This window comes from Diabrotica virgifera, chromosome 9 (assembly GCF_917563875.1).
Source record: "Diabrotica virgifera virgifera chromosome 9, PGI_DIABVI_V3a".
Taxonomy (NCBI): Eukaryota; Metazoa; Arthropoda; class Insecta; order Coleoptera; family Chrysomelidae; genus Diabrotica; species Diabrotica virgifera.
This window is the reverse complement of record NC_065451.1, coordinates 218,587,014-218,608,380: the sequence shown is the minus strand read 5'-3', so window position 1 is coordinate 218,608,380 and position 21,367 is coordinate 218,587,014. Positions and strand designations below refer to the sequence as shown.

General features: G+C 33.0%; 2 protein-coding genes across 3 annotated transcripts in view; both read right to left on the bottom strand.

The window, feature by feature from the left end:
- LOC126892030 (farnesyl pyrophosphate synthase-like) overlaps window positions 1-10,797 on the bottom strand; it is a 46,766-nt gene extending 35,969 nt beyond the window's left edge. Inside the window, exons 1-2 of one of the 2 annotated variants that reach the window (XM_050661444.1) lie at window positions 10,649-10,793; window positions 350-641 (exon numbers count right to left, since the gene is read on the bottom strand). In XM_050661444.1, the coding sequence (XP_050517401.1) occupies window positions 350-641; window positions 10,649-10,746 (390 nt within the window). In that variant the 5' untranslated portion in view covers window positions 10,747-10,793. Of the gene's footprint in view, window positions 1-349; window positions 642-10,648 lie in introns of both variants that reach the window. The other variant, XM_050661446.1, reaches the window with a different exon arrangement.
- Window positions 1-21,367, bottom strand: part of LOC126892035 (uncharacterized) — a 573,784-nt gene that overhangs the window by 187,156 nt on the left and 365,261 nt on the right. The window lies entirely within an intron of this gene.

The window sequence follows — 21,367 nt, the reverse complement described above, 5'->3', positions numbered from 1 at the left end:
AAGATGTTCCTGTCATAAGAATGCCACAGTCCGTTTTCAATAAGACACCTCAAATAGTTTTCGATATATTGGAAAAAATCGATTTATATTTTGTAACTTCAAATGGCTGTAACTTTTTTTATGTGCACATTTGTATTAAGGTAAGTTAGGTTCAATCGAAATATTTTTCGTCCCAGAATATGTGATATCATTTATGACCTCTATTTTTGTTACACCCTGTATAGAATCCATTTGTGTTATATTGAAGTCCATTTGGATTTTATTTGCCTCCTAACCGAAAATATGAAATGATAGAATATGATGAAGGTTCCCAATAAAAAGTTTAGAATATAAAAAACATGCATTTTACCAGTTTAAAGCACCATCCCAGAATCCCGGCCTTCATTAACTCCTCTTCTGTGTGATCCTTTTTAAAATGCTTGAACGCATGTATCGTTGTTGTAGCAGAGGGAAGAAATTTTCCCTTAATATTTTCTACCAAATGTGTAAAAAGATTTTCGATGTGTCTTCTAAGTTTTGGCATATTATTGTAATAAACTAATGATTCGTTTATGACATCTTCGCGAATTTGTGGGATTAGTCTCTTTAGAATATCTTCTTCTTCAGTAAAATATACTGGGGCTCGTTCGAAAGCTGGGTGTCTGAAAAAGAAACTGTATAAACTCATGGAGGAAGAATTAACAGTTAGAAATTGCAAAGAGAAGGCTTCATTTTGTAAAGAAAAAAATGTGGTTTCATTAAGGCATTGCACTGTGTCACAAATTGGTGAATTGCTTCCACAGCCACCGTATAGTCCAGATTTGGACCCTAGTGACTACCATTTTTTTTATACAAGTTAGGTCTCGGACTTATTGACTATCACAACGTTTTAGACAGAAAAGCAAAATGCTACGAATTCCTCAAATCTCTAAAATTTCAGTACTTACTATAGTCCAGGGCGCATCTGTTTTGAGATGGACGTTGAGAGGTGACTCAATTTTTTTTGCAGAAATTGCTTGAAAATAAATCAACTAATAATATTTGAGTTATCCTCCCTCTCAAAAAGGTCCGGAACATTGTTTAAATAATCAAAATGTAAAAAAATGAAGGAAAAATTCGATGTTTTTCTTCGTTTTTTGATTATAACTTTAAAAGTATTCATTTCCGAGAAAAGTTGTACTAACATAAAAGTTGCGAAATCAAATTTCCTATAATATAGAATTGTTTAAGAATTTAAAAAATAGTCATCCTAGTTGCAAAATAGCAATAATTGCGAAAAAACCATACAAAAACAAGTATTCGCATTTTACGTTTTTCAACCATTTATGCTATACTTAGAAACTTCATATTTCACCCAGAAAAACTTTATGATACAGTAAAACAATACTGTAAATTTCATTAAGATCGGTTCAATAGATTTTGCAAAATAAATTTTGCAATCCAGTTTTCGCAAAAAAAAATTCATTTTTTCAAAATGTTACAGGACTGAAAATAATGCAGATAACAAGTTGATTTTTTTTTTGCTTATAGAAGTGTACTGTACATATGATTTGCAATTTGCAAAATTAAAATCCATTAATTACCACGGCGTCAGGAAATTTTTTAAATAAACATTAATTTTTGGTGCTACGCGCAGAACAGCGGTGTTCGATTCACACGAGTTGATTTCCACCAAAATTTCTTCCAATCTTTATCTAATATATTATTGTCTTACTCTATATTTTGTTGTATTTTAATATTTTAATTCCACAAAAATCAAACTAATTTTATTATTGTTTGTGAAATATTGTTTAAACAATTGCATATGTTTAAAAATAATAAACTTTTATTCTCTAAGTTAAAATATATGAACAAAGAAAGTTTTTGCTAATAAAAGTGTTATTTCAAATGACAAAGTATGTGTTTTTATTTTGCAATAAACAAATTTATTTATTTATATCGAAATGTAATAAAAATTAAAATGTATCAATCATTATCAAAGGTCATTGGAATGCCCAATCAAAGCAAACTATCCGCTGTCCTGCGCGTAGCACCAATAATTAATGTTTATTTAAAAAAATTCCTGACGCCGTGGTGTTAATTGATTTTAATTTTGCAAAATTGCAAATGAAAAGTGCAGTACTCTTCTATGTGCAAAAAAATTTCAACTTGCTATCTGCTTTATTTTCAGTCCTGTAACATTTTGAAAAAATGAATTTTTTTTGCGAAAGCTGGATTGCAAAATTTATTTTGCAAAATCTATTGAACCGATCTTAATGAAATTTATGGTGTTGTTTTACTGTATCATAAAGTTTTTCTTGGTGAAATATGGAGGTCCTAAGTGTAGCATAAATGGTTGAAAAACGTAAAATGCGAATACTTGTTTTTGTATGGTTTTTTCGCAATTATTGCTATTTTGCAACAAGGGTGACTATTTTTTAAATTTTTAACCAATTCTATATTATAGGAAATTTAATTACGCAACTTCTGTGTCAGTACAACTTTTCTCGGAAATGAATACTTTTAAAGTTATAATCAAAAAACGAAGAAAAAAATCGAATTTTTCCTTAATTTTTTGACATTTTGATTATTTAAACAATGTTCCGGACCTTTTTGAGAGGGAGGATAACTCAAATATTATTATTTGATTTATTTCCAAGCAATTTCTGCAAAAAAATTTGAGTCACCTCTCAACGTCCAAATGTACTAATATTTTTACAGATGCGCCCTGGTCTACTATAAAAATAATTCGACTATTATTAAAAATTTAATTTTATCGCAGAATGCAAAATAAAAACAGATTTTTATGAGTATTTCAGTGTATCCGCATCCAGTTTAATATTCTCCATCAAAAATTACCCTAGTTTTTCGCCCTTCAGCGCAAATTTTACATTTATCCAACTTAATACTGTAAATCACGTTTATGTACTGTGTTTATGTACTATGTTATTTGATTTTTAACGTGCTCGGTTTACCAAAATGTTTCATTTACATTTTTAAAATTGAAAAAATTCAGTAATATTAACGAATTTTTACTGCAAACATTCCAGTGTGTCAACAGCAAGCGGTAGTGCCTGCGGTAGCGGTTTTGGATTTCATTATAGCTTTGTAAATTTTATACTGCAGCTGTGTGAAACAATATTTTGATGCACATCAGTTTTCAGTGATGTACCGGGTGTCCCAATAAGAATGGCTCTCGGTTTTATCTCAGGAACCGTTTATAGTACAGCTTTGAGAAAAAAATATTTATAACAAAAGTTGCCTCGGGAAAAGCCTGGAAATTATTTGCATAATTGTAGGTCCACCGCTAGAGGGCGTAATTGAATATAAAAAATTTAAAAATCAAAATTTTACAAAATTTACCTAATGAAAGGGCACTGGAAATCCAATCATAGTATTCTTCATAAAATTCTGCGCATATTTGATTTCACAAGTTTAAGTCTACCTTTACAAATAAGAGGTGTGGGCGAGTGGGAACATTCTTATGAAATGGCTGTAAGTCCGGTTCTGCTAAATCGAATTTTGCATACTTGGTCTTGTTGAAAACAGCTCTTTTTCGTCAATATAAGAGTCTTATTTTCGAAATAGCCTAATAAGTAATAGGCCAGCTAGTAGGCGTTATTTAATTATTTTCGGAAATCTAGTTTTTTTTGGAGAATATTAAATACAAGTACTGTATTACAAAATTAGACCAAATTAGCAACATAATACCGAAAACCGCATGTCGATACCTTTTTTCTATCTCGAGATATCTTAAGAAACGTGTAAATTTTTAACAACTGTTAATGTCACCGGTAAACGAAGTTAAGGAAAAGTAGTGTGCTATGGAAAAAACAAAGAAACATTTTCCAGATGTAAACGTATATTATAATTAATTAAAACAACTGAGAAAATGTACTCAGATACATAAAATCTCTTCTCTTTGAATGGATATGACATATACAGTGACGCCCACACTCGACACCACTATGCACTGGATGTAGAGGAAGGCCCACAAGAAGATCGCTGGATGATGTAGAACAGAGGTCCCCAAACTATTTTTTCTCGTAGACCACTTAAAAAAATTAACTCGTTTCGGTGGACCCCCTGCTGCTACATTTTTACCATATTCCTAAAACTCGTCCCAAATGTAAAGATCTAACAATGGAAATTGGCGTCGCAGGTGAGTTCCAACTTAAATTCGGAGTGTTAAAAATAAATAAAAAATAGTTGATATATTTTCTTGCCATCTATTTATTAAAATAATAATGATAACAGACTTAACAGAATTAAAAAGAAACACTAATAACTATACGTAATAGGGATGGCGGTTTTTGACAAAATACCGGTTTTCGGTTATACCGGTTTTTTTTTGCTTACGGTTTAACCTGGCGGTTATAACCGGCCAAAAAAAACGGTTTTTGGAAAAGCCGGTTTTTGGTTTTTTAATCCAATAGGTTACAAAGTTACATTTACAATACACTTTAGTTTGCGATACTCCATTCGACTCGATATGAATAATATCAAAATTAGTACTATCGAAAGAACATATATTACTTTTAACACGTTTATATATTTGTAGAATAGGTACATTTTAACTCATTTAATACTTCCTGTATGAGTGTATCGGTTTGAAAACGTAGCGAAATTCTTGGAGATTCATATTCGTAATCAGTAATTCGATATTCATAGTAAGAGCATTATTTTTGGTAATCAGAAAAAGTCATTCACCCACTTTCAATGTCAAGAGTTAAGTGTGAAAAATAGATGATGTTTGCGTCTAATTCAACCAGATCACTTCTTATGTAAATATTATGATTACAAATACCTTTTCAAGGAAATATTATAATAAAACTTAATAATTGTTTCTGGCTGATGTGAGATTGCACTTTCAGTTTGCTTCTGTATTTTATAAAATAAAATAAAATTTGAATTATGGTTTTGTTTGGAATAATTACTTGAGAATAATAATTATGATTGGGATCCAAAATAATACCTAACCTAATCCTAATCACCGTAAAAACCTAATAACCGGTTTTTACTTTAAAAAGAAAAAACAGGTTATAACCGGGACAAAAAAACAACCGGTAAAACCGGTAATTGCGAAGTAAAAAACCGGTTTTAGGTTTAAACCGGTAGGTTTTTCCCATCCCTAATACGTAACTTCAACAATGCAAATCAATAATAAAAAAATACCCATAATTTTAATAGGAGGGATGTACTTGATGTATTGATAGCAAATTATCAATATTTGGCTTCAGTTTTGTAAGGATTAACCGCAAATCTCCCCGTTCTGTGATGTTTATTCTGCTCCTTTTTTTGTTAATAGGTTTGTAACGACACTAAAACTTTTTTCGACAAGGTAGGATGAGGAAAACGCTATCAAAAGTTTTCTCGCAATTTCCCAGAGCCCAGGATATTTTTCAGCTATTTCTGCCTGCAGTCAAAATGTTTGATAGCCTTTTTTAAATTGCACCCTCAGCTCTTCATTGGTGCTGAGCTCGAGTAGTTCCTCTTATAGTACCACATCCGCCACTTCCGTTTCATCAAATGGGTTTATGATCCATGGTGCTATTTCCATAATCAAAATATCTTCAAATCTGTTTTTGAAGTCATGAAGCAGCGCATTTAAATGTTAAACGTGTGTCTGATTATCTTCATCAAGACATGCTTGAAATTTTTTTGGACCCAACGTAGACCCCCGAGTCCCTCGTGGATTCCTGGGGGTCCACCTAAGCCACTTAGGGAATCACTGATGTAGAAGAAGATACATATAAGAACAGTTAATGTTAAAGACTGTAAAATTCGGTGCAATGATAGGAAAGAATGTAAAAGCAAAGACACACAACAAGCTCTAAATCAGTGATTCCCAACCGGGGGGAGATCGCCCCCTTGGGGGCGATTTGAGATTTTCAGGGGGGCGATAGAGCGAAGGTGGCGATATGGGGGGCAATAGAGAAAAGGGGGCGATAAGGTGGGCGATTAGCAGCTGGGAAACGAGAAATGGGTAATAGAGAAGAAAAAAACAATACTTTCGATCGGATATCCATAGGATAATAAAAAGTAATTAAATGTACACCAATGCAGGTAATAATAACACAAACATCTCGTCTAGTAACAGATGGCTATGAATCATGATGCAATTTAATTATATAGGTAAGTAATACATTATAATAAATTCTGCATTTTCCTTTTATCGAGCTTTCGTATTGGGCGAACATCCGCAAAAAAGAGAAAATGATAGAAGTGGGATAAGAATGATGAGAGTAGGTACCGACCCTGCCGATCTGACTCTAACAAAAGGTGTACGGCCGAAATTGTGGCCGTTTTGTCATCTATCTATCTCTTGCCCTTCATTTGTCCAAAGTTGAAAGTAGGCCTCCCCCTTATTTTTCCACTCTTCTTCGTTCAGTGCTAATCCTGTTCATCTGGTCCCAGTGTATCTTTTTGGGTCATTCGACCATCTCATCTGTGGTCTGCCGTTTGCTCTTTTACGGTTTCAAGGTCTCCAGTGGATTATCGCTTCATTCCATCTTCCGTCTTTTGTCTGTTGTTTTGTCATGTTTTCCACTAGAGAGTAGCTGCATGTTTGTTTAGATCTTTCACTTTGGTTTTATTTCTGATCCATTTATTTTTATTTTTGTCACTTAGCTTGATACCCAGCATCTTTCTTTCCATTGCCATCCTTTCCATATTTTCCTTTGTGAAGGTCCATGTCTGTGCTTCATATGTAAATATTGGTCAATGTCATAGATGAGGTAAATGAAATGAAAACAAAACCAAAGAATGATGGAATATTTCGTACACTCTGACACTCTGTAAAGAAAATGTTGAGATATTTAATACATTGCTACTCCAGTACTAAATACGGAAGTCCGCTGGATTCTGAATATTTTGTATGTCAATTTAGCTTGGACCATAGGACCATAAAATTGATAAATATTGGCTTATAGGCTATTGATTATGTATTTTAGAAAGGAACTACAACGTTAACAGGGTTTTATTGTGTCATATAGTTTCGAAAAGGAATTGCTTACGGCGGTTCTGCAGTGTCATGGATACTGTTATCGAATTTCTTATAACTACTGACCCCACACTGAGTACAGCACTACAAGAGAAGCGAAATGACATCGCTTAACTATCAGATATTTCTGAAAAATTAAATGGAACGAATCTGGAATTACAAAGAAGAATATATATATATGGCCAAAGCGAAGGGAGTAGTCGGAACATTCATTGACAAACTATCTATTTTTGAAAAAAATATACAGAGAGGAGGTCTGACCAAATTCCTCAGAAATCTTCATGTGGTTATTCTGAGGATTTTCAAACATATTGCCTCCACCTTGAAGGGGATTTAAGGTACATAGCTATTAACCAACATTGAGCCAGACGTAAAGAAATCATATGAGTATTACCAGGCCCAAGGGAGAAATTAACAATTATTACTAACCATGTACTAACCATTAACTAAAATCAAATGGGACATTGTAGGATTGTCAGAGGTCAAAAGAAGAGGAGAAATGTGTATAGACCTAGAATCAGGAAATCGCCTCTATTACAAAGGAAAGGAGGACGAAACATATGGAGGAATAGGATTTCTGATCAAAGAGAAAATTAAACAAAACGTAATCGAGTATAAGAGCATATCAGATAGAGTAGGATATATCATACTAGAAATTAACAGGAAGACAAGAATGAAACTAATACAAGTATATGCTCCAACTACAACACATGATGAGGAAGAAATTGATAACTTTTATGATGACATCACCACAGCAATGGAAGAAAAAATATAAAAACAACAATCGTTATGGGAGATTTTAACGCAAAAATCGGAAAGAAAATGGAAGACTCAGAAAACAAGATAGGAAACTACGGACTTGGATCAAGGAATATTAGGGGCGAAAGACTACTAGAATATTTGGAACAACAAAACCTTCATGCAATAAATACATACTTTAATAAGAAGCCAAACCGAAAATGGACATGGGTCTCCCCAAATGGAGTGACAAAAAATGAAATAGACTACTTCCTCTGCCAAAATAAACAAATCTTCGAAGACGTAACTGCACTTAATAAATTCTCAACTGGCAGCGACCACCGCATACTACGAGCCAAAATAGAAATAAGCAAACTAGCGACGCAGAAATCTAGAAGAAAACCAACGGCTATTGACCATAGCAGAATAAGACAAAACGCAGAAGAATATAGACAGACTTTAAGGGAAAACTATAATGAACAAGTAGCAAAGGAAGAGTCGAAATTAATAAGATCAATGAAGAAATGAAAGAAAAACTCTTGGAAGCGGGAATGAAAACTGCCAAAAAAACAAAAAAACTAAAAAAACTAACAACAAAAGAAAATAGATTAAGTAGCGGGACAGTTAAATTAATGGAAAGTAGACGAAAACTAATAAGTGAAAACAAAAGAAACACAGTAGAATACGTAGAACTAAACAAACTTATTAGAAGAAAAACCAGAGAGGATCTAAGAAAACACACTGAAAATGAAATCGAGAAAGTAATTGAGAGAAATAAGGGCCTAAAATGCTGACGACCAAATTTAGGGAAACCACTACTCATTTCAATAAAGGATGAAACAGGACGGGAAGAGAGGAGAAAAGATAAGATATCAGAAGAAGTAGAAAGGTTTTATAAAGAACTATACACCTCAAAGAAAGACGCAAACTTCAACACTCAGGAATATATCAAGAAAACAATCACGAATGTAAACTCAGAAACACTACCAAAAACAGAAAATTATGAAATAGAAGCAGCACTATCACAATTAAAGAACAACAAAGCACCAGGACCAGATGGAATCCTTGCTGAAATGTTGAAAGAAGGGAAAGAAGAAATCTTACAAACATTAAGAAATCTGTTTAATCAGTGTCTACATAAAGGAGAAATACCCGACGAATGGAACGAAAGTCTTACAATCCTGCTATTTAAGAAAGGCGACAGAAAGGACACAAAAAATTACAGACCCATCTCACTGCTGTCGCAAACGTATAAACTATTCATGAGGATTATCAACAACAGACTAACACACAAATTGGACTCGTATCAACCAGTAGAGCAGGCAGGATTCCGAAAGGGATATAGCACCACTGACCATCTTCTAACAATTAGGACACTAATAGAAAAAGCTAACGAATACCATATAGATCTGCACTTAGCGTTCGTTGACTACGAAAAAGCATTTGACAGCGTGGAAATGTGGGCAATAGAAAAAGCTGTAAACAACTGTCGAATAGATTCCAGATACAGAATGCTAATACATAATATATATAAGAAAGCAACAATGACAGTACAATTGGAAGAAACCACAAAACCCATACCAATTAACAGAGGAGTGCGACAGGGAGATGTTATTTCTCCTAAACTATTTACATTAGCACTGGAAGATGTTTTCAAAACAATGGAATGGACAAACATGGGAATACACATAAATGGAAAGAAACTAAACCACCTAAGGTATGCAGACGATGTAGTAGTCGTAGCATCAAGTTTTGAAGAACTACAAACCATGCTAACCGAACTAGCAAATGAATCCGAACAAATAGGTCTAAAAATGAATTTTGCCAAAACAAAAACAATGACAAACACACAAGACAATAGAAACGTAATACTAAACGACACCACAATAGAAGCGGTTAATGATTAGATATATTTGGGACAGATTATAAAAATAAATAAGGAAAACCAAACAGCGGAGGTAAAAAGAAGGGCCAGATTAGCCTGGGCAGGATTTGGAAAATTAAAATGGGTCCTAAAGAATAAAAAAATACAACAATACTTAAAAACAAGAGTGTTTGACCAGTGCATACTCCCAATTCTCACATACGCATGCCAAACATGGACCTTGACCAAGGCAAACATGGATAAAATAATAAAGACACAAAGAGCCATGGAGAGAGCAATGTTAGGAGTAAAATTGACAGACAAAAAGCAAAACAACTGGGTCAGAAATAGAACAAAAGTCAAAGACGCAGGCCAACATATAACCAGGCTAAAATGGAGCTTCGCAGGTCATAACGCTAGACAAACGGACAATAGGTGGAATAGCACGATACAACAATGGAGACCATGGACAGGAAAGAGAGCAAGAGGACGACCCCAGATGAGATGGGGAGACGACATTAAAAAGATAGGAGGAACGCACTGGAAACAGAAAGCACTAAACAGAAGCGAATGGAGGAAACTGGGGGAAGCCTACGTTCAGAATTGGACGAATTAAAGGGCAAAAGAAGAAGAAGACTAACCATGTTCACCAACAGGTGGACAAGATGCAAGAGGCACAAGATCGAAATAGAGGGAAAATTATGAGAGAGATCTATGTCCAGCAGTGGACAAACGAAGATTGAATGATGACTTACCATGTATCATTTTACGAAATGTAAAAATAAATCAATATTGTACTGATTAATTTTTTGTTTCAATTTAATTGGGGAGGGGGGCGATTATAGTATTCACAACTGGTGAAACCTGTCTAAGGGGGATCATGGGAAAAAGGTTGGGAACCACTGCTCTAAATGACATAAAAGAATAATCCACCTCACCCAAGAAGAGGATTTGGACGCCATGGCGTTAGTTTTAATCCGTAGGGATTGTAACTCATGATGAATGATAGTTATAGTTTGACTTTACTTATTTGATATAATTATAACTAAAGGTCTTTTAATTCTGTATTTACAACATGTACATACCTTTTAGTATGGCTTGTAATCCTTCGATTTTGGTTCGATTTACCAATAAGTTTAAGGGCATGTTTTGGAATATCACGTTGAATGATTGTCTTTATCATTTTAGCACTAAATAGACAGTGTCTAATTTATGTATGATTTCTTTTATTTTCGCCCGTTTCATAATAATATGTCCCATGTAAACACACGTGTCTTTTGTTTTGACTAATCGTTGACCAAATTGGTCAGTGGCGTATCTAACATTAATAATTTTTTCTACGAGCGTGCAAAGATGTCTACTTTCGCGCACGCATTTTAGTTTAGAAAGTTTCACTTTTCCGCACGCGTGTTACTTTATCGCACGCGTGTTACTTTTCCGCACGCGGTTTTTACTTTTCCGCACGCGTGTTAATTTAGATATGTTAATATGGGCTTAAAGTAATTATAGTACATGCAATAAACTAATATTTAGATATTATTTACTAATTTATTTCAAATATATCTTATTGTGTTCCTGTTTTAATGAAATTAACGCGACAATTCGATGAAATAAAATTATTTTGACATAATATTCGAAAGTCAAATCGGTAGACAATAACAGTCGTTTTGAATCATCGTCATGGAAACCAAGATCGTCGTCATGCTAACTAATTATATTGAAAGTTTGGTTTTGACAACCTTGTCAAAGAATTAATTTGTGTATGTATTTTCATATTAATTAAATTAATTGATTAAGATTTGGTAATTTTTTAAAGACTCTTAGAAAAAATATTGTTCCTAACTCTTGCAGAAAGTCTCTTTTCCGCACTCGACTGCTGCCGAACTCCCGCTTCGCGTCGTGCGGCAAACTGCAGTCGCGTGCGGAAAAGAATGACTTTCTGCACTTGTTAGGAAAATAACTATTTTAATGCTATTCTGGGTTTTTGGTTCACTAATTTATTGTACGTCACTATTTAACAAAGTAATCTACAGCTTGTAGATACTAAGAAAACTATTAAAAAAGGCCATGAGGCCATCGAAAATATCTTGAGATGGTTGGATTTATTTTTATAAGCAAATTTCATTAGACCAGGGCGCATCTGTTAAAATATTAGTAGATACATTTGGATGTTGAGAGGCGAGTCATATTTTTTTGCATAAATTGCTTGAAAATAACTCATAATAATATTTGAGTTATCCTTCTATTCAAAATGGTCCGGGACATTGTTTAAATAATGAAAATGTCAAAAAATGAAGGAAAAATTCGATTTCTTTCTTGGTTTTTTGATTATAACTTTAAAATTATTCATTTTCGAGAAAAGTTGCAATAACATAAAAGTTACGTAATTAAATTTTCTACAATATAGGATTAACTGAAAATTTTAAAAATTGTCAACCTTGTTGCAAAATAGCAATAATTTCGAAAAAAAAAACATAAAAAACAAGTATTCGCATTTTACGTTTTTCAACCATTTGTGTTACTTAGGACCTTCATATTTCACCCAGAAAAACGTTATGATATGATAAAACAATACTGTAAATTTCATTAGGATCGGTTTAATACATTTTGCAAAATAAATTTTGCAATCCAGCTTCCGCAAAAAAATATTTTTTTCAAAATGTTACAGCACTGAAAATAAAGCAGATAGCAAGTTGAATTTTTAGGTTTTTTTTACACATAAAAGAATACTGTACCTTTCATTTTCAATTTGCAAAATTAAAATCGGTTAACTAACACAGCGTCAGGATTTTTTTTTAAATAAACATTAATTTTTGGTGCTACGCGCAGGACAGCTGATACGTTCGCTCTGATTGGGCATTCCAATGACCTTTGATAATGATTGATAAATTTTAATTTATTGTTCATTTTGAAGTAAATAAATAAATTTGTTTATTGCAAAATAAAAACACATAACATATCCTTTGAAATAACACTTTTTTTAGCAAAAACTTTCTTTGTTTATATATTTTAACTTAGAAAATATAAGTGTATTATTTTTAAACATATGCAATTGTTTAAACAATTTTTCACAAACAATAATCAAATTAGTTTGATTTATGAGGAATTAAAATATGAACTTCTTCTTAACGTGCCCTATCAAGTCCCCTTGACGTTGGCGATTAACATGGCGAAACTGTCTCTGTCTCGAGCTATTCTAAATAGGTGTTCTGCTTTCTTTATTCCTGTCCACTCCCGGATATTCTTCAACCAAGAGGCCTGCTTTCTACCAATTCCTCTGCGTCCTTCGATTTTACCCATCATAATAAGTTGAAGAATATTATACCGGTCTCCCCTTACTACGTGTCCAAAATAGGCCATCTTTCTATATTTGATGTTATCAAGCAGCTCACGGGTAGCATTTGCTCTCTTAAGGACTGCCACATTTGTCAGCATAGCCGTCCATGGTATTTTTAGAATACGTCTGTGCAGCCACATTTCAAAGGCCTCCAAACGGTTAATGGTGGATATTTTTAATGTCCATGCTTCGACACCATACAAGAGGACTGACCAAATGTAGCATTTAATCATGCGCTTTCGAAGTTGAAGTTGCAAGGTATCATTACAGAAGAATGACCTCATTTATATGAACATACAACAAAATATAGAGTAAGAAAATAATATATTAGATAAAGATTGGAAGAAATTTTGGTGAAAATCAACTTGTATGAATCGAACACCTCTGTCCTGCGCGTAGCACCAAAACATAATGTTTATTTAAAAAATTCCTGGCGCCGTGGAAGATAACCGATTTTAATTTTGCAAATTGCAAATGAGAGGTACAGTATTCATCTAGTTGTAAAAAAAATTAGCTGGCTATCTGCTTTATTTTCAGTCCTGCACCATTTTGAAAAAATGACTTTTTTTGCGAAAGTTGGATTGCAAAATTTATTTTGAAAAATTTATTGAATCGATCTTAAGTAAATTTACATTATTATTTTACCATACCTATCATATAGTTTTTCTGGGTAAAATATGAAGGTTTTAATTGTAGCAGAAATGGTTGAAAAATGTAAAATGCGAATACTTGCTTTTTTATGTACTTTTTTCGAAAATATTGCTATTTTGCAACAAGGATAACAATTTAAAGAAATTTTGCCAATGTTGTACGCAATTTAATCACGCAACTTTTATTTTAGTGCAACATTTCTCGGAAATGAATACTTTTAAAGTTATAATCAAAAAACAAAGAAAAAAATCGAATTTTTCCTTCATTTTTTGATATTTTGATTATTTAAACAATGTTCCGGACCTTTTTGAGTGGGTGGATAACCCAATTATTATTATATGGGTTAATTTCAAGCAATTTCTGCAAAAAGTTAGAGTCATCTCTCAACGTCCATCGCAAAACAGATCCGCCCTGGACTACATGTAATTTAGCAGTTTTAGCAAATAAAAATGTTGTTGAATACAAATTAAATACAAATTGAACTGGAAAGGAGACAGCACAAATTCTTGTCTGACACCCCTTTCAATTTCTATCACATCTGATACTTAATTTCCTTCTTTTAGTACAACTTTCTGATTATTCTATAATAATAGCCTCCCTTTATACTGATAACGCGGCTTTGGGATTATGGCAGGGTAGTCTGCTATCTCTAGAGTCTACCTTAAACAAGAAAAGTAACAGGGTTAGTGCTACGCTTCAGCTGCCTATTATTCCCCTGGTTTTACTCAAGGTACTCATTTTATTCAGGCTGAGTCGACCTGGAGCCTGTAGATATAGGGCCAAAGTTTTTCATTTCGAATAATTGGAAAGTCGGCTGTGTCCAAAAACTTTATTACAATCTTGAAAATATAGGTATACTGATTAGTCCTGTCGCCAGTGGGGGTACAACGGCCTCCTTAATTCAGATGGACTTACCCAAGTTTTTTGTATGTATTTTGACCCGTAGAACACGAATTTTTTGGGTAACAGTCGATCCCGATATCGATAAGATTGTTATAAACAAAGAAATTGAGGAATCACATAACAGCGATTTTTCGAAAAACAAAACATGTTTTTGTATTTTTTGGGCCATTCTAAGCAAAAAATGATTTTACAATTTTTTTCGTAGGATGCATAGTTTTCGACATAAACGCGGTTAAACTTTCAAAAAATCGAAAAATTTGTAATTTTTGAACCCGAATAACTTTTGATTGAAAAATAAAATAGCAATTCTGCTTAACGCATTTGAAAGTTCAAGTCCAATTCTATAAATTTTGATTACTTTCATTGCTAAAAATAAATTGTTTTATTGTTAAACAAAGTTATAAACACATTGTGATTGAATGATGTTTTCAATGCATTTCTCATTTGAAATCGAACGAGTAGGCGCGCATACATACAATTTCTACGTAGATTAAGTACATTAAAACGCATGCATTGGGCACGGGAAACACTATGTGTTTATGGCTTTGTTTAACACATAAAAACTTAATTTTTAGCAATGCAAATAATCAAAACCGATAGAATTTGACTTGAACTTTCAAATGCAATAAGCGGAATTGCTATTTCATTTTTTAATCAAAAGTTATTCGGGTTCAAAAATTGCAATTTTTCGATTTTCTGAAAGTTCAACCGTGTTTATGAAGAAAACTATGCATCCTACGAAAAAACTTGTAAAATCATTTTTTGCTTAGAATGGCCCAAAAAATACAAAAAAATGTTTTGTTTTGCGAAAAATCGCTGCTATGTGATTCTTCAAGTTCTTTGTTTATAACAAACTTATCGACATCCGGATCGACTGTTACCCAAAAAATTCATATTCTACGGGTCAAAATACATAAAAAACTTGGGTAAGTCCATCTGAATTAAGGAGGCCGTTGTACCCCCCTGGCGACAGGACTAGGTTGATCGACATCCATACATCTTTATATGAGTATGTTTATGGCAAATAGCGATCATCTCGTTTCCATCGCATTTCTAAATCTAAATTGGGTTTCATTACTATGCTCCTTAGGTATTTTATACATTATATTTTTTGATCCTTCAGGAATATTTTTAGTATGTGGCTCATGATCTGATGGTCTTCACATTCATCCGTTTTGTTGGTTTCTTGGGCAATGTTTTAAAAGTAGTTATGAGTCAATCTTTGGGAATAATTTCTTTGCATAAACCAAGCCCCTAAATTTAAAATTGTAGACCCAAAAAAACGTACTCTGTTTTATTCTTGGATAAAGGGAACTTCCATCAAGTAGATGGTCGAATCTACCACCAACTCAGCAAAAAGTTGCAGAAACCTTTAACAAACATTATTAAAAATATTTTTTTTAGTCTTTTAGGGGTATTAATAATACAAATTTTTATTCCAATTAAGTTAAAATTTAGTTGTATATATTAATTTTTATTCACCAGATAGTACGTATACATACAATCTTTTAGAAATTATATTCAAAAAATCTTTTTTGAAAAAAAAAAACAACTAAGACACTGTTTCTATGTCCATATCTTAAGCAATTAGAAATAGTATTTTGTTATTGCTGCTGTAGGTTATCATTATTGATAGTTATTCAATTAGGTAATTTTCTCCCAAACGTAAATAAAAAAATGTTTGTATATATCTTCGGTGATACGACAGTACGTTTTATGTCAAAAAGAATTTTTGCCATTTTGTTTATTTTACCAAAAGTGTTATTCTGACCTGGACGGTACACGGTAGACCAGACAAGTTAATTCAATTAAAATAATGTTATCTATACTATCGGCTTACAACGTTCTCCGTCTTCCGATACCCGTTCGCCTTTTCTCTCTGTCCGCACATTGATCTACTTGCAGGCCTCTTTCATCCATAGCTTTGTTTATTCCTGCATGCCAACTTTTCCTCGGTCTACCTCTTCTTCTTCTACCTTGCGGTTTCCAGTTTTGTACTTGCTTTGGGATTCTGTCCTAATGCATTCTTTGTTTATGACCAAACCGTCTTAGTTGTATTTCGTTGATTTCATCATTTATTGTATGTGTGACCTTCATTCTTTCTCGTATCCGTTCATTGGTGACATATTCTCTTCTTGATCTTCCTGCAGCTCTTCTCCAGAAATCCATTTCGGTGACCTCTAATATTTGTTTTGATTTTTCCTTCATAGGCCATACTTCGCAGCTGTATGTTATGATGCTTTTCACTACGGCCTTATAGATCTTTTTCTTGTTTTGATTTTTTTATCTGCTTGTTCAGTTTAGGAGCGTAATTGCTTTTCTGCTCTGAATATTTCGTTCCTTATTGGCTCCGTCCAGTGTTCCATTATTCGTTATATTCATACCCAGGTATTTAGATTCGTAAATAGTGTTATCTAAAGTTTTAAAATGGAAAGTGGGAGTATAATACGCAAAATAAACATACATTAAACAGCTAGAAAATTTTAGCGATGATTTGGAAGGAGGGAGTTTAATAAGGCAAAAATCGATTGTTTTAATTTCCCGCGACATCATATTTTTGTGATCTTTTTGACAATTTGTTTAAAATTATAAGAAAATTACAAAACTTACTAGACCAGTAGATTGTGTGGAAAATAAATGAGAAATTGTATTTATCATAATTCAGCCATTCCAGGTTCCGTACGGGACACTTAGACTATGCATTGTTGAACAAAACTTGCTGAAATTTTTTAACAATTCAATTGAAAGCTATAAATTAAATAGACTTAGATGAAAAACAAACAGATTACTTTGCTCAATTCATTTCAAAGACTTAACTTGACTAGTTTCGGTGTAAAACTGGTTCAATCCACGGTATAAATTAAAATAAACAGTTCCGTATGGGACACCTACTGGTTCCGTACGGGACCTATGTGAAATACTCTTAACATCCCCTTCATTTATTTGTTAAGAAATAAAACATAGATCGTGATGAATGTAAAATATATTTATTTAACTTATTATGATGCACTGTTTGGATATCAGGCTTTGATGGCCAAAAGAATCTTTGGCCCACTCTGGCCATGAATGAGACAGTTATGTCTTTCTCCGATTTATTTTCAACAATCCCTGCAAAAAAATACAAAAATTGGTAAGTTACCACTAGGTTCAAAATATTCAACACTTTTATATACAGGGTGTAACGAAAATACAGGTCATAAATTTAATCACATATTCTGGGACCAAAAATAGTTTGATTGAATTTAACTTACCTTAGTACAAATGTGCATATAAAAAAAGTTACAGCCCTTTGAAGTTACAAAATGAAAATCGATTTTTTCCAATATATCGAAAACTATTAAAGAGTTTTTATTGAATATGGACATATGGCATTCTTATGACAGTAGCATCTTAAGAAAAAATTATAGTGAAATTTGGACACCCTATAAACATTTTATGGGGGTTTAGTTCTTTTAAACCCCCCCAAACTTTTGTGTACGTTCCAATTAAATTATTATTGTAGTACCATTACTTAAACACAATATTTTTAAAATTTTTTTGGCTCTTAGTACTTTTTCAAAAAGTCAGTTTTTATCGAGATATTTTGAATATTTGTCAAATCCACCACATATTTGTATATGGTTAAGTACGATTATGGAGACTTGGTAATAATACGAAAATTTATGTATGATTTACAGTTTTAGGTATATTTTGAACCGTATTAAAAAAGAAGCCATATCTCGATAAAAGTTGCCTTCTCGAAAAAATACAAAGAGGCAAAAAAGTTTTAAAAACATTTTGTTTAACTAATGGTATCGCAGTAATAGTTTAATTGGAGCGTACACAAACATTTGGGGGGTTTAAAGGAACAAAACCCCCATAAAATTTGTATGTCAACATATTAAAAAATAAGCCGCAACTCGATAAAAACAGCCTTATCGAAAAAATACTAAGAGCCACAAAAGTTTTAAAAATATTGAATTTAACTAATGGTACCACAATAATAATTTAATTGGAACGTATAGAAAAGTTTGGGGGGGTTTAAGGGAACAAAACCCCCATAAAATTTTTATGGGGAGCATCAATTTCACTATAATTTTTCTTTAAGATGCTCCTGCCGTAAGAATGCCACATATCCATTTTCAACTAAAAATCTCTAACAGTTTTCGATATATTCGAAAAAATCGATTTTCATTTTGTAACTTCAAAGGGCTATAACTTTTTTTATGTGCATATTTGTACTAAGGTAAGTTAGGTTCATTCGAACTATTTTTGGTCCCAGAATATGTGATTAAATTTATGACCTGTATTTTTGTTACACCCTGTATATAATAAAATAAATAATTACCTGGATACCACTGGCTGTCATATATCACTCCAACCCATGAGCCTACAGCTGTCTCTTCACCAACTGGTAGTGCAGTAGGTGTACACATTTTGTCATCATCAGAATCAGATGAGGAATAGACTTCCTCATAGCGCAGGCGCCTCTGTTTTAAATCCAATGGCCTTGAGAGGTCTTCTTCCGCTTTGGAAATATTGTGTTTAGTCATTAAGTCTTTGTCACTTGTTGCAAGTCTGTTTCTTGGATAAATTGTTGATAAGCTTCTTTGACCGACATGACAAGAAACCTTTTTTGCACATTAGCTCTTTTGTTAGTTACAAAGTCCTTAATTGATTTTGTATCCCTTTTTCCTGGAGCCTGATAACTTATATCATCCCTGATAAAAAAATCTTTTACAGTTTTATTTACCTCATCAGAGAATTTGGTTGTACATTTACGAGGAGGTTTGGTCAATATCAAATTTGGGCATTCCAAAATCAGTTTCCGCACAACAGCTTGTTTCTTGGAAGGACTATCTGGTAAAACTTTTTTAATCCTATTTACAGCATTTCCTAAGCTCTGAGGCTGTTTATATGAGCCAAGTTCTGAAGCTACACTGGGACAATTTGAGTCTTCTCCTAATTTAGCTAGCCTTTTCCGCCCTCGTTGTTTTTGTTTCCTTAATGTTTCATATTTTCTTTTACTTTCTAAGATATCTGGCCTACCTTTAAGAAGATCTCTCTCCTTTGCTCTCAACGCTTTCAGACGTTGCCTCTCCTTTTCCTGATGTGCAGCAAGACTCTGGGGATCCAATCGTAGCTTCTCAAAATATCTTTTCTTTTTTTCTTTATTGTCCATTTTCTGAATAGATAAAAACATGTAAGTGATTTAGTTCTAGCTTAAAATTATGTAGGTCTATAAGGCTCTTGTATAATTTGGCTGCAAAACGTTTAAACGGGCATAGAGTGTGACTTTTGCATCCATAATACAAATGTCCCGTACGGAACTGTCCCGTACGGAACTACTGTTTCATATAAAAATACCGAGTTTGAAAAAACATCAACTATATTAGTGTATTGATAATTCCACTTACCTAACTTTTGAAGGTTTTGATATTTTAGTCTTATTTTGTTCTCTCAGGAAGTTAACTTTTCCAACTTTTTGGTTCCGTATGGGACACCGAAATCACTCTTAAAGTTTATTTTTCTGTTAAGTTCTGAAATCACTAAACATCATAATTTAGGTTGATAGTGCTGGTTTTTGAGGTTATGTTGATAAAAAAAAACAAAACATATGAGATTTAAGAAAAAATAAAGAAGAAATCAGGTGGGCCAAATTAAGGACATTTGAGACTTTGAGCACAGTATCAGCTTGTCAAACTTTGGGTGCACAAAAAACCTAAATAAATAGACAAATTTTTAATTTTACGTTTTGAATTAGTTTTATTAGAATGTTTTAATGCCTTTTCTAATGAAATTTCATTTTATTATAAAACTTTATTATTTTGCATTTGGGCTCATTATTTCTGGAATGGCTGATTTACAAAATTTTTTAGTATACTACTGTGTATACACTATACACAATTTTAGTAATAGTAACACTATACACTAATATAAGTTAACATTTTAGTCACTCATCCGAAGTAAATTAGATAACGGTGCAATATGCTACTCAACTGCTAGCAATAACATGCTTCAAATCTTGGACGTTATCCAAAGCACATCTTTAAGACTTGTACTAGGTGCTTTTCGTTGTAGTCCAGTGGCAAGTCTTCAAGCTGCACTAAACGAACCACCTCTATTTCTAAGAAGACAACATAAATCTCCTTAAAGTACGCTGCTAAACTGTATAATAATATCCGTAATCCTAACTACCGGCTCCTACAAACAAATTACATTTCCCACGACTGTAGCAAGAAATCGAGATATTTAAACTTTAAAGAACTTATAGCGAGTTATGGATATAACACTAATTTGTTTAGATATTTGCTATCTATAGACCCAACTCTACCACCCTGGACAATTAATACTCCATACATTAATACTTCTTTAATAGCCCACCCAAAAAACGACACAAGTCCCATCCTCACTAATCACTTCTATCAAGAAATTCTAACAAAATATTACGACGACTATATTAAGATTTTCGCTTCAAAAACCGAAAATGGCTGTGCCGCAGCATTTGTAAGAGACTCTATGGAATACGCTATACGAATACCTATTTATTGCAGTGTATTTACTGGAGAAGCTATTGCAATTTTAAAAGCACTTGAATTTTGCCAAACTAATACAGATCCTAATATTCTACTAATCACAGATTCACTATTAGTACTTCAATGCATAAAACAGATCTATCCATCTCATACTATTATCCAAAAAAATTAAATTTATGATACATTGTATGCAGAGCAGAAATATAAACATTCACTTCCTTTGGGTACCTTCACACATAGGTATTTCAGGTAATGAAAAGGTCGATGCCCTAGCACTTAAAGCAACTACTGACGAACACATTGATATTTTCCAAAGAATTCCAATCGCAGATATCAATTTGAATATCAAGCAATATTGTATATAAGTTTGGCAGCATTGTTGGGATTCGAATAGCTCA